The following is an 11,668-nucleotide window of genomic DNA, read 5'->3' as shown; positions in this document are numbered from 1 at the left end:
TTTCTTCTAGCAGTGCAAATATTTTAAAACAATTTATGATTTATCAACTGTACAACCTTACTTTGACACAAATGATGTGCATAGAAATGTACTCGGATCACGGACACTCGTCTGACAGTGACATGGGCGAACAGGTTTGTACCACTTGTCACATTTTTTGTTATGTTGGATTGAAGTAAAACAGAAGTGAAGTCATTTAGCTCTTTCAAAAAAAAACCAAAAACATTGGGAGTCCCAGCAACGAAGATCTTTGCTCGAAAATGCATATGAGGGAAAATTCACAAGAATCTTGTGTAGTAGGAATGTAGCAGTATATCTATTTGTATTGTGGGGAAAGCTGTAAACAAAATCCGCAGCCACCGAGCTCTTTTGAATTGCGTGCAAAGTGACAAGAGGAGGGTCGATGTCGATGAAACTCATGTTTCCCAGTGTGCCTGAACGCATCTGCAGCAGCTTTGGTTTCTACGGCAACGACTGACAACGAAGACCGAAGATGGTTCACAGTAAGTCCACTTTTTCCTCTACAGAAGCTTACCCAAATCATGTAGTTGAACACAAACTGACACAGTAACTCAACCTAAACACCGACAAATTACAGCAAAAGTCAATGATTGACTAACTACACCTGACGTAACCAACAGACGCGCAAACGAAGTCATTCAATAAGTAGCTCACTGCTACTACGTGACACTTCAGTCAAAGTGATTAACTGACTGACCAGCTAACTAAACGGCGTTCTAACTCGTTGACTGACTGAGTCAATAAGTCACTTGTTTCATTCAATGACTAGTTGCAATACAAGTGAATGAACAGCTCACTAGCTAGAAACCGAAACACACGATCTTGACAGGCTTACATTTATTTATTTTTTGCTGACTAGTGAAGTAACTACTAATACTTCAACATTTTATGAACGCGCGAGTTACCATACAGTTTTGTGTTTTTTTGTTATTGTAAAGTGTCCTTGGGTGTCTTGAAAGGCGCTTATAAATAAAATGTATTATTATCATTATTATTATTATTATTATTATACATGGGGGGGGGGGAACATTTCCAGTACTCAACAACAAATGTATGATCACCATTTTCGAGCTGGAATTGATCGCCATCACTAATGGCCAGTCCTATTTGTGTGCCAGCCAAGTCGCTGGTCGACCGACTGAAGTGATTAATTGTTAGTTAACTTCTAACTATTTCTCACCCGTCCGTCTATAGTCACAGAAGATCTAATCCGGCGTCGCGCCGAGCACAACGAGTGTGAGATCTTCTCCCTGGAGGAGGTCTCCCTGCATCAGCAGGACATCGAGAAGATCGAGCACATCGAGCGCTGGTGCAGGGATCTGAAGATCCTTTATCTTCAGAATAACCTCATACCAAGAATCGGTGAGGACCACGTCTTGCTGTTGCGTGTGTGCGTGGATGTGCGGTAGAAGCTGGTCTTTTAATTTTTTCTTTGGCAGAGAATGTTGGACGCCTCAAGAAGCTGGAGTACTTGAACCTGGCCTTGAACAACATAGAAGTCATTGAAAACCTGCAAGGTGTGTGGGAATGCATGTTTCACGCAATTTGTGTGCGTGTGTGTGCGTGTAAGCGTCAGAAGCGGACGTGCTAACTAGCTGAGCAAAGGCACGTATTTTACATGAGAGAAAACACAAATAAAAAAAAAAAAGGACATCACATTACCAATCAAAAGTTTGGTGGTCACTTAGAAAATTGAAAAAAAATTCTCTTGGTCGACTGTAATTCAAACGTTTACTGCCACAGACAATTATATTTGTCAAGTATGTTTTTCAATGGGTTGGTGGGGAAGAGAGCATCGCTAATTTCTAATATCAAGTTTATAAGTCATTGTAATGGCAAACAGGTCCCAAGAGATGGCAGCATTACCTCACTTTGGATTACAGATCAGCACAGCCTTTGAGTAGAAGATCAAAACTGTTATGTCGATGGCAGTTGTTTGTAGGAGGCCAGCTTTATGGTTAATCATTTTGTAAAGCACTTTGTTACAGCTGCCGCTGTTGTGAAAGCGCTATATAAATCAGCATGTATTGCATTGTATTGCATTGTATCATTAGAAAAGTATTGTTTTTAGATGACTTTTTCTGTGAACATTTGAAAATCACACTAATATGATAACAGTTGTCAAGTATTTTTTTCAACTCAATTATTGTCAAAAACCAATGAATACATTTTAATACATTAATACATTTTGCTACAACAAAAGCTAAACATCAAATTACCAAACTGGCTCGTCATTTATGAAAGTGTGTGTATGCATATGTGTGCGCAGGCTGCGAGAACCTGCAAAAATTGGACCTGACGGTGAACTTTGTGGGGCGTCTGAGCAGCGTGGAGAGCCTGAAAGAAAACATCCACCTGCGTCAACTCTTCCTGGTGGGCAATCCCTGCACGCTCTTCGAGGGCTACCGCAAGTACGTCGTCGCCACCTTACCCCAGCTCAAGGTAAGGTGTCACGCGCAAACACAAGGGTCAAGGGTTGGGTGTGAAATTCATTTGCTTTGCGAGAACAAAACTTTATCGTTCCAAATTTTTGGTTGACTAATTTCCTTGTCTGGATTCAGTGTCTGGACGGCACCGAAGTGACGCGGTCCGAGCGCATTGCGGCCAATCAGGGCTTGGAGGAGTTGAGGATGCGTGTCCTGGAGGAGGAGGACCATTACTTGTGGAAGACCGCGCACGAGAAGGAAGAGGAGAAGGCCAAGAAGAAGCAGGCTGAGGAATCAGGAAGTAGGTACGAGTCATGTCCCCGTCGATGGATTTGATCATGTTTTCAATGAAATTGTGGGAGTCACACACTGGTTCCTTTCCCCCTCATCACTAATGAAAAATTCCATACAGTTGCCCAAGATAGTCCCTCAAATGTCAACTCCAAATGGAAGCGATTAAGGTGTCACTTTAATGGCGTCGCTTTGTTTTTGTCCTCGCAGTGCTGGTGACTCGGAGGAGAAGCAAGAGCAGCTGACCGAACTGGAAGAAGAAAGACGGGAGAAGGAATTCTGGCACACGCCGTGTCCCTTCACTCCAGAATCCCGCCTGGAAACTCACCGCCACCTGGAGGCCAAGCGGAGGGCCAAGGAGAAGTGAGTCATCGCTTTCAACTTCGCAGTTACTGGGCTGCGATGTGGGTAGCGCGTTCGCTGCACGCTTCTCACGTTGGGTGGTTGGAATGTTGAGTTCTGTGTGGAGTTAGCATGTTAGCTTTTTTGAAGACTCTAACCCAGGTGTCAAGAGCTCCGGTTCCTTGAGAGCCATATGCTGCCTGTTTTTGAGCTCTCACTTTTGAATCTGGTGCGTTGGAGTAGGGGGGATTTAAAGCAGGCAGGATTTGGCTATCGGGGAACCGGAATTCCCAACCAGTGCTCTAACCAGGGGTTGCAAACTCTTTTGAGTTTAACGGCCAACCACATTCACACCAATTTGTTCTCAAGCAGTGTATTCCTGGCCTAATACGCTACCAAGAATTTCAAGTCCAAATGTGTAATTTTGGGGTGCAAAAAAATTACATTTGACACCCGTATACTCACAGATGTTTTTTTTTTAATGGAAAAAAAATGTTCCTTTTTTAAATTTGTTTTTTATATGGATCCCTACTGCATCGTGAAAATGTATCTATAGGTGTCGAAGGCTGCTAGTCGCCCGGAAATACACCGACCGTTTGGGGAAAATGAACATGTTTTCCCGAAATCAATGGACAGCCATTGATGATGAGCCGCACGTTTCACTTCTCACCACTAGATATCGCCACAGCATCACCCATTTTTAATTTTTTTTAAATATGGATCCCTACTGCGTTGTGAAAATGTATCTATAGGTGTCGAAGGCTGCTAGTGGCCCGGAAATACACCGACCGTTTGGGAAAATGAACATGTTTTCCCGAAATCAACGAACAGCTACTGCTGATGATCCGCACGTTTCACTTCTCACCACTGGATGTCGCCACAGCATCATCCATTTTTTTTAATTTGTTTTTTATATGGATCCCTACCGCATCGTGAAAATGTATCTATAGGTGTCGAAGGCTGCTAGTGGCCCGGAAATACACCGACCGTTTGGGAAAATGAACATGTTTTCCCGAAATCAATGGACAGCCATTAATGATGAGCCGCACGTTTCACTTCTCACCACTGGATGTCGCCACAGCATCACCCAATCAACTTCTTCAGCCCTACTTAGGTGCACTGTGCACAACCTGCTGGTGAATAAATGTCGACGCGGTGCCGCCTCAACCGCTGTTATGTGTCAGTGGCGGTTCTGGGGGGGTGGCAACGGGGGCCAGTGTTTTGAGATGCTGTGCATTCTTAATTGCTGTCCAGTCTGGGGTGGTGGTTTAATATGATCCAGTGTGATTCAATGCCGAGTCGAATATAATAAGTGTGATCCATTGCAGTCAAGTGTGATTGAATGTGGTCGAGTTGGATTCATTGTGGGTGAGCGATCCAGTGTGTGTTTCATGATCATAGATAGCCATCGACGTCAAATGTGTTGCTGTGTGGTGGATTATGATCCAGTGTTGTCCGGAGTGATCTTATGAGGTCCACTGTGATCCACTTGTGCTTGAATGTGGTTCCAGTGTGATCATATGCGATCCAGCGGGATCTCGAGTGATTGATCAAGTATGGCCAAGTATGATTCAGCGTGGGGTTGGATGTGATCAAGTGTGATTGAGTGTTGTGTGGCTAGCTCCGGTGCAATTAAGAGTGATCCGGCATGGTCTGTTGTGCGATTCAGTGTGATCCTATGTTCTACTTGTGGTCTAATATGATTCAGTGTCCATTTATAGATGGCGACGTGTGGTTTGCTGAGGCCTCAATGGAAGTATTGTGTCAGGAAGTGCCTCAACTCAGCACCACTTTAGCTCCCGACAGGCACTCGACAGCGACCTGTCACCGTGACCGGTCACGGCAACGAGTTACGGTGATGAGACGCTCGCCTCGACCGCTGGACGACCCTTCACCCGCCACTCAGGGGTTCACTCCACGGACGCTTCGCCCATCTCGCCTGCAATGAGCAAGCCAAGCAGGGATCAAGAAACATCAGCTGCAAAGTTGTCATTTTCATGGCTGACCATTTTGTGCGTGTGTGTGTGTGTACAAGAATGCACATGCGCAAGTGTTTATGTGTGACTGACAGATGACTGTACAGTAATCTTATGCGGGGTGAGGTGTGAAGGACTATCCTCTGCTCCAGACAGGAGCGTCATGAGAATATATCATAGAGAATGCGACTGCAGGATACACACAAACACACACACACACACATAGAGCTTGGTTGATGGTGTTGCGTGTCCCTGCAGAGGCAACGAGAAGAAAGTGAAGCCCCCAAAGACTCTGATAACTGCTGATGGACGAGTCCTGAATGTCAATGAGCCCAAGTATGACTATACACACACACACACAAAGAGTATCATGTTATGTCGAATGATGAACTTCTCTGACTTTACAGACTGGACTTCTCTCTGATGGAAGACGACAACAATAGCAGGATCGTTTTAGACCTGGCAGTGTACAGGTACATGGGCCTACACGTGGACACACACACATATTTAGCAACTAAAAAGCTGCATAATTGTTTTTTTTACTGTAATTGTCTCTCAGAGGTGACAATTACATTAATTACAAGCTTGAAAAAGGGAAAATGTATTCACTGTGATCCCCAACACCCCTCACAGACACATGGACACTTCCCTGATGGATGTGGACGTGCAGCCAACGTACGTCAAAGTTGCCATCAAAGGAAAAGTACGTGTTAACCTACTGATCATTTTCATGACAATAGGGTAAATGGAGTTAGTTACCTCGATCGCATCACCGTTGCCATGGGGATCATGATGAAGTTAGACAAGTAGCATCACCATCGTCATGGTGATGACATTCCTGTTGTTGCACACACGGGAGGAAAAGGGGGGGGGGGTTTACAGTAAAAAAGCGTGATGCTGCAGATTAGGATCTGGCGCCGATGCAAATGCTGAGTCAGCAGCAGAGTTCATTTTTGCACAGCTAGCAGACTGGACCACATTGACGCAGGGGGTCCCGCAGGAGGTCAACCGCATCCTGCCCCCGGTGGTATGACACGGTGGGAGTTTTTCAGTCCGCCTCGGCCCCCCCTGGCAACCTTCCGGCCTGATCGATGTACTCTTAAATTATTCTCGCCTCACTCATGGCCGCCTTTTCACGCTGACCGTCAAATTGAAATCCACATGGGGGGTGGGGGGGGACGCTTGTTTTTACGGCGGGTGTCAGCCGGGTGGCCTGGCGAGTTTGGGCCATTTCATCAGGTGACAAGTTGAACACGGTTTCCTTGAACCTTACAGCGCGCTAGCTACTGGCCGGCTCCCTCGGAGAACTTATGGAATGTGTGTCATAAAAAATGTGCAGTCATGATGAAACAGCTTGTTATGAACGCTCACATAATAAATGCGCAGATATTTCAGCTGGTTCTGCCGGCTGAGGTCAAGCCCGACAGCTCCACGGCACAGCGGTCGCAGACCACGGGGCACCTGCTGCTCCACATGCCCCGGGTACGTGTATGCCAATTTCAGAAGGCAATAGCGTATGTTGGAATGACTCTCAATTTAAGTGCCGCTAATTGGTGTCAGTGTGACAACAATTACGAATTACGCCGCTGACACGTTGCTTTTCGCAGATAATTCTAACCAAGTTGACGTGACGTACGGTTACTTTTAAAGGCTCAAGGTGAAATCAAGGTGACAAAAGCTGCCATACATCCATCGAAAGACGACCGCCGCCGCCGCAGATCGCCCGACAGCAAGAAAAGGTACACGCCAAAGTTATTATATGCAACGAAAACGAATGAAATAACATTATATAATATTGACATTTTCATGACTGAATTAAAAAAAAACATGAAAATGCTTTCAGGTCCCATTTTATGAATTTGGGGGAACCCCCCCCCCCCCCCTCCCAAAAAAAAACAACAAGATTCCCTGGATCGGTATGCCAAAATCATCTAATAATTTGGAAAAGACAAAAACTGAAGAAAAAAACCTCTTGAATGAGAATTCAAGAAAAAAAAAAGAAAAAAAAATTCCGTCGAGGTGCCGTTGACGAGTCATAAATAGTTGTCATCTTTTTTTTCACGCGTCTTATTTCTTTCTAATCGTGTGTTTTCACTTACATCCTTCTATTTTGCGTGATGTTTTCTTTTTGATTAGCTTTCGCGGGCCACATAAAATGATGTGGCGGGTCCCATAAGGCCCCCGGCGCCTCAAGTTTGACACCCGTGCTCTAAAGGAATAAAAGAAATATATAAAACTATAGGGGTAGGCCCTATCCATTATTCATGATTTCTTGTTTCAGGGGTCGGTCACTGATGACAACAGCGAGGGTTCTGTGTATATAAAACACACGCTGGTTTCTGGCTCATCACTGTCTCAGCGCCGTCATCAGCATTTTACAAGCAGGGTGGCGTGTCGTCCTTCAACCCCCCCACCCCCTGCCCTGGTGACCAATGTCTTTAATCAAACGTTTGATCCAAAAAAAGCTGACAGCTGATTTATTCTCCATGGACGCCATTAGGACAACCTCCGCGGTGTCATTGGTTTTTGATCTGCTCACTGATGACATCATGATTGCATCACGATCGGCAGCTATTGGTAGGGGAAGTTCAAAGTTCAGGGTGACATGAAAGTTCTGACCTTAACGGTTTGGTAGGGTCCACAATTGCTCCATGTTGACTTGACTTGACAAGTGCAAGAGGTCCCTTCTTCATTTTTCAGCCAGATTGAGATGAGATGCTTCACTATTTTGGTCACTCCAGCGACAGCGACGATTAACTCTTGATATATTCCGATAATGTAAAAGCAACATACTGTTGGGTGATACTGGCCTTCAAATAAAATATTTTCCAGAGATATCATATTTCCAAATTGAGGCGATTTTTTTTTTTGTGGGCAACATCAGTTTGCATCAATTTCCACAGAATATTTATTTTCTTAAAAGAATACAATGTGAGGAAAAAAAAGCAGATTTTCCATTTTCTGGGAGTTGAGTAAATTGTTTATGGTATTTTATAGTGATGGGATATGAAGTGTATTTAGCAATTGAGAATGATTTGTGAAAAAAAGTCTTCCTCTCTTTCAAAGAGATCTTTTTTGATATTTCATCGCAAAACCCAAAGACAACTTTTTATATGAAGTATATTCTTATCGAGTGCTGTTTTCCTTTTTTTTCTTCTGGGAGGCTGTAATAAATGAATGGCGCTTTCATTCATTTTAATGCTACGCCACTGCATTAACACCCAGATCAGGTCATCGGTGCGAGAAATCAAAGTTGACCTGTGAGTCTTTTTTGATGAGTAAATATTTATCCTTTTCCAATAATGCAGCGCTGGACGGTTTCGCTGGAGACTGGAGCTGCCCTCCAACCCCCGCGACTGATTACGTGATGTTTGTTTCCGCCTCTTGCACGAACCCTGACCCCAAGCATCCTTGCAGCGAGCGACCTGCGCAAATTGTTGCAACGTTCTGCTCACCTGCGTGCTAATATGCTATGTCGCTAAACTGTCCGCAGACCTTTTTACTCTGATGGTACACGTACTTCAGGGTGGTAAAAGCTGAAACGATCTTGTCGAAAATCAACTTGCGTGACACGGTAGCTGTGAGAGGGGGGGTGGATCATGTTGTTGACTCAACACGCAGTTGATATAGCTTCACAAATTGCTTCTTGTCTCATGTTCAAGGGCGGCCATTATTCGAGAGACAGGCGGCAGTCACCCTTGAACCAAAGATTTTCGTAGCAATTGGCTAGCATGCTACTTCGCTTGAGAAAAAGGGCAGCGGTCACAGACGGGGAGAATTTACTGCCTCGATACAGGTGCAAACCAGCGCGGGTTAAATTTTCTACGATGGATCCTAGTAAAAGGAAATAAAATCAAAAGAAAAGTTTTCAAAAAGGAGAAGCTTTTGTCAAAATGCGCCAGTGTGTCTAGTTAGCGCGTTTAGCTAACTCCTCAAAACATGAGACACCATCCAAAGATTTTCTTTGTTATATTTTTGTTGGACAACAATCCCCCCAGCTAGAATAGATGACGATTTTATTTTACTTAACACTGAAATGCTGTTTTGCATCTAACCAGCTGACCAAGAGGCAATTCAGGCTTCATTCTTGTCTCAGATTTAGTTTTTTTTTATTAGGAAATTGAAAAACACGTTTTTGTCATTATTTCAGTTCACATCCCATTGACCTATTGACCTGGCCTATTGTTTATGATGAAACGTGCCACATAATGAGTAGTCAGTAGGAAAGAGTCAGTGATTCCGACTTGTACGTTAGCTTCTTAGCGGATGAGGTGGTTTGGTAGCGTAGTGCCGGTGGGTCTTTGATTATCCATCCAGCCGTGCAGAAGACGACATCCAGCAGTGATTGCTTTAGTCTGCCTCTTATCTGCACGCTGGCAGATGGGCTTAAGATGGGACCTGTGACACGGACATGGTCTCCTGACGCTAAGCAGAAGTCGGCGAGGCTGTCACGCCGGCCGCATCAAACTCAATTAGAGAGCCATCAGTGAGGGCCGGCTCAAGGCCAACACGGCGGAAAACTTTCTTTCAGGTCACGTGACGAGGCGACATGCGGGCCAAGTGGCCAAATGTCCGTCATCAAACGGATCGAAATCACACAAATGCACACTGATGCTAATTGCTGCAACGTGTTAGCGGGGCTATTTTTGGACATGTCAACCAAGTTACTGACTGACTGACTGACTGTCTCACTGACCGAGACACCCGTTGACTGAGCCACGAAACCCCCGTACCCATCGTCTGATGACCAATTCTCTGACCAGCTGATCCACTGCCCCTGTGACTGAGCAACCGACCCCTCATCCGATAAAAAACGGTGACTGACCTGTTAACTCGGCAAAACCGACAAACTGACAGCCCCATCCGTCTCACACGACGACACCCTGACTGAGCCAGTGAGCCACCTACCCGCTCTCCGACTACCCTACTAAATCTGGAACTGACCAACTTGCCACTTACCACTAACTCACCTGCCCATCGTCCAACTAACTGACCCGTCATCCAAGCAACTGACTGACTAACTTAGTGGCTGACCCACGGAGGTTTTGTAAGACTGGCTGAACTAGTGTCTCAATCATTACCAGCCAATTCTGGACCAAGTCTGAAAAGACGTTTAAAAACGTCTTAGGGGGTGAATGAGTTAAGTAACTAGTTGACCAACAGCAACCGACTCACCCACGACCCAAATGACAGACCAAACAACCCAGTGACTGACCCCACAGACCCACCGGCCAACCCACGGGACTTGACCCAACAACCCACTGAAACAACAGACATTCCGCTTCATACCGCCTACTCACGCAATGTATATTTTCAAATGTATCTTGTTGACTCCTCAGAGAACGCTCCATTCCAGAGAGGTTGGAAGTGGACGCCAGCGGAACCGTGGACATTGCCAATATCGTGACACGTCCCCGCACCGTCGAAGGGCCGCTGGAAACTTCTGGCTGGAATCCATCCGCCGCCGCCGCACGTCTTGACGACGAACCCTCGGAAGGATTTGTGGATGACCCCGACGTACCGCCGCTCATTTAACCCAACCCTGCCGTAGAACGGAGAAGAGGCTCGTTCACGCTCTCGCGACTGCAGTGTGGTTGTTGAGGAAGATCGTGTGGAATAACGATCAACAAGTTGAGAAGGTAGACCCGTGGGGGGGGACTCTTGTCTGCTTAGCTTTGTGCTTGAGTGCAGGATGTCTCCTGAAGACAGTGAACTAATCTCAAGGTCTTTTTGTTTTTCCTGGAACGTCTGTTTGTATTTTTTCAGGACATCGTCTTTATGTTTGTCAAGATTTTGGAATAACCCCCCCCCCCAAAAAAAAGAAAAAAAAAGATCAAGACACAACAAATCATGTGCAGTCTCATCCTCCTATGTCTGCGTTTCATTTGTTTCGTGTCTGTTGCCATGACGACACAAATCATCCTCGATTGCTGACTCACCAGGCACACTTGGGTCAGGAAGGACCACTTGGGACTTTGCTCCTCTCTTTTTTCCCCTTCTGCCCTTCCCCCCGCTCGTTCTCAACTTTTCCACATTTCTACCTTCTCTTTTTCTTCTCCTCCAGCTTTCACATCCTCTTTACCGTTTCCAAGTTCACTTTCCACCCCGCAAGTCGGTTCTTTGTCTTAACTGACTACCCGAACTAAGTCGGCAACCTGCTTCCATTCTTCGCTTGCGGTGAACTTTCTGCTCCGTTGACATGAGCTGGAAAATGAACGGACACCCTACAAGAGTGAAATAAGCTTTCGCCGTTTTTCCCCAAAGATTTGGAAAACGTCTCCAAAAGCGTGATGGGAAAAACCTTTTGAATTTTACGATGACTTCCTGGTGACCTGGCTCGTCTCCGGAAGACATTGTGGAGCCTCGAGTCACCATCAGAACTCACCTACGGAACAACAAAAGTGAAAGAACCGTACTCAGCTAGTGCGGTTGTCCTGTTTTTTCTGTGTGTGTGTGTGTGTGTGGTGTGTGTGTTTTCCTTCCGTGCGCTTCCAGAATGTCGTAATAAGCAAACGGAGCGGATGTGCCACCGAGCTATTCATCACCCAATCAGCATCGACTACTTGACGTGCGTGAAGAAGAAGAGCCAAGATGTTTGTGCCCTCTCCACTT

General features: G+C 45.5%; 1 protein-coding gene across 2 annotated transcripts; it reads left to right on the top strand.

Annotated features, from left to right (window-relative positions):
* The first annotated feature begins 359 nt into the window (after positions 1-359).
* dnaaf11 (dynein axonemal assembly factor 11) lies at positions 360-11,356 on the top strand. 2 transcript variants are annotated; one of them, XM_052087540.1, is made up of 12 exons: positions 360-503; positions 1,216-1,383; positions 1,461-1,538; positions 2,291-2,463; positions 2,583-2,752; positions 2,949-3,101; positions 5,315-5,392; positions 5,464-5,529; positions 5,690-5,759; positions 6,443-6,538; positions 6,707-6,795; positions 10,396-11,356. In XM_052087540.1, the coding sequence occupies exons 1-12, from the start codon at positions 494-496 to the stop codon at positions 10,589-10,591; spliced, it is 1,347 nt and encodes a 448-aa protein (XP_051943500.1). In that variant the 5' UTR covers positions 360-493; the 3' UTR covers positions 10,592-11,356. The 2 variants fall into 2 exon arrangements, with proteins under 2 accessions (XP_051943500.1, XP_051943501.1); XM_052087541.1 differs by lacking the exon at positions 10,396-11,356 and adding an exon at positions 7,338-7,703.
* The last annotated feature ends 312 nt before the right edge of the window (positions 11,357-11,668 follow it).

The sequence above is a fragment of the Hippocampus zosterae genome, chromosome 15, assembly GCF_025434085.1.
Source record: "Hippocampus zosterae strain Florida chromosome 15, ASM2543408v3, whole genome shotgun sequence".
Lineage (NCBI taxonomy): Eukaryota > Metazoa > Chordata > Actinopteri > Syngnathiformes > Syngnathidae > Hippocampus > Hippocampus zosterae.
Note: the sequence above shows the minus strand (reverse complement) of the source record. Positions and strands in the feature narration are given on the sequence as shown.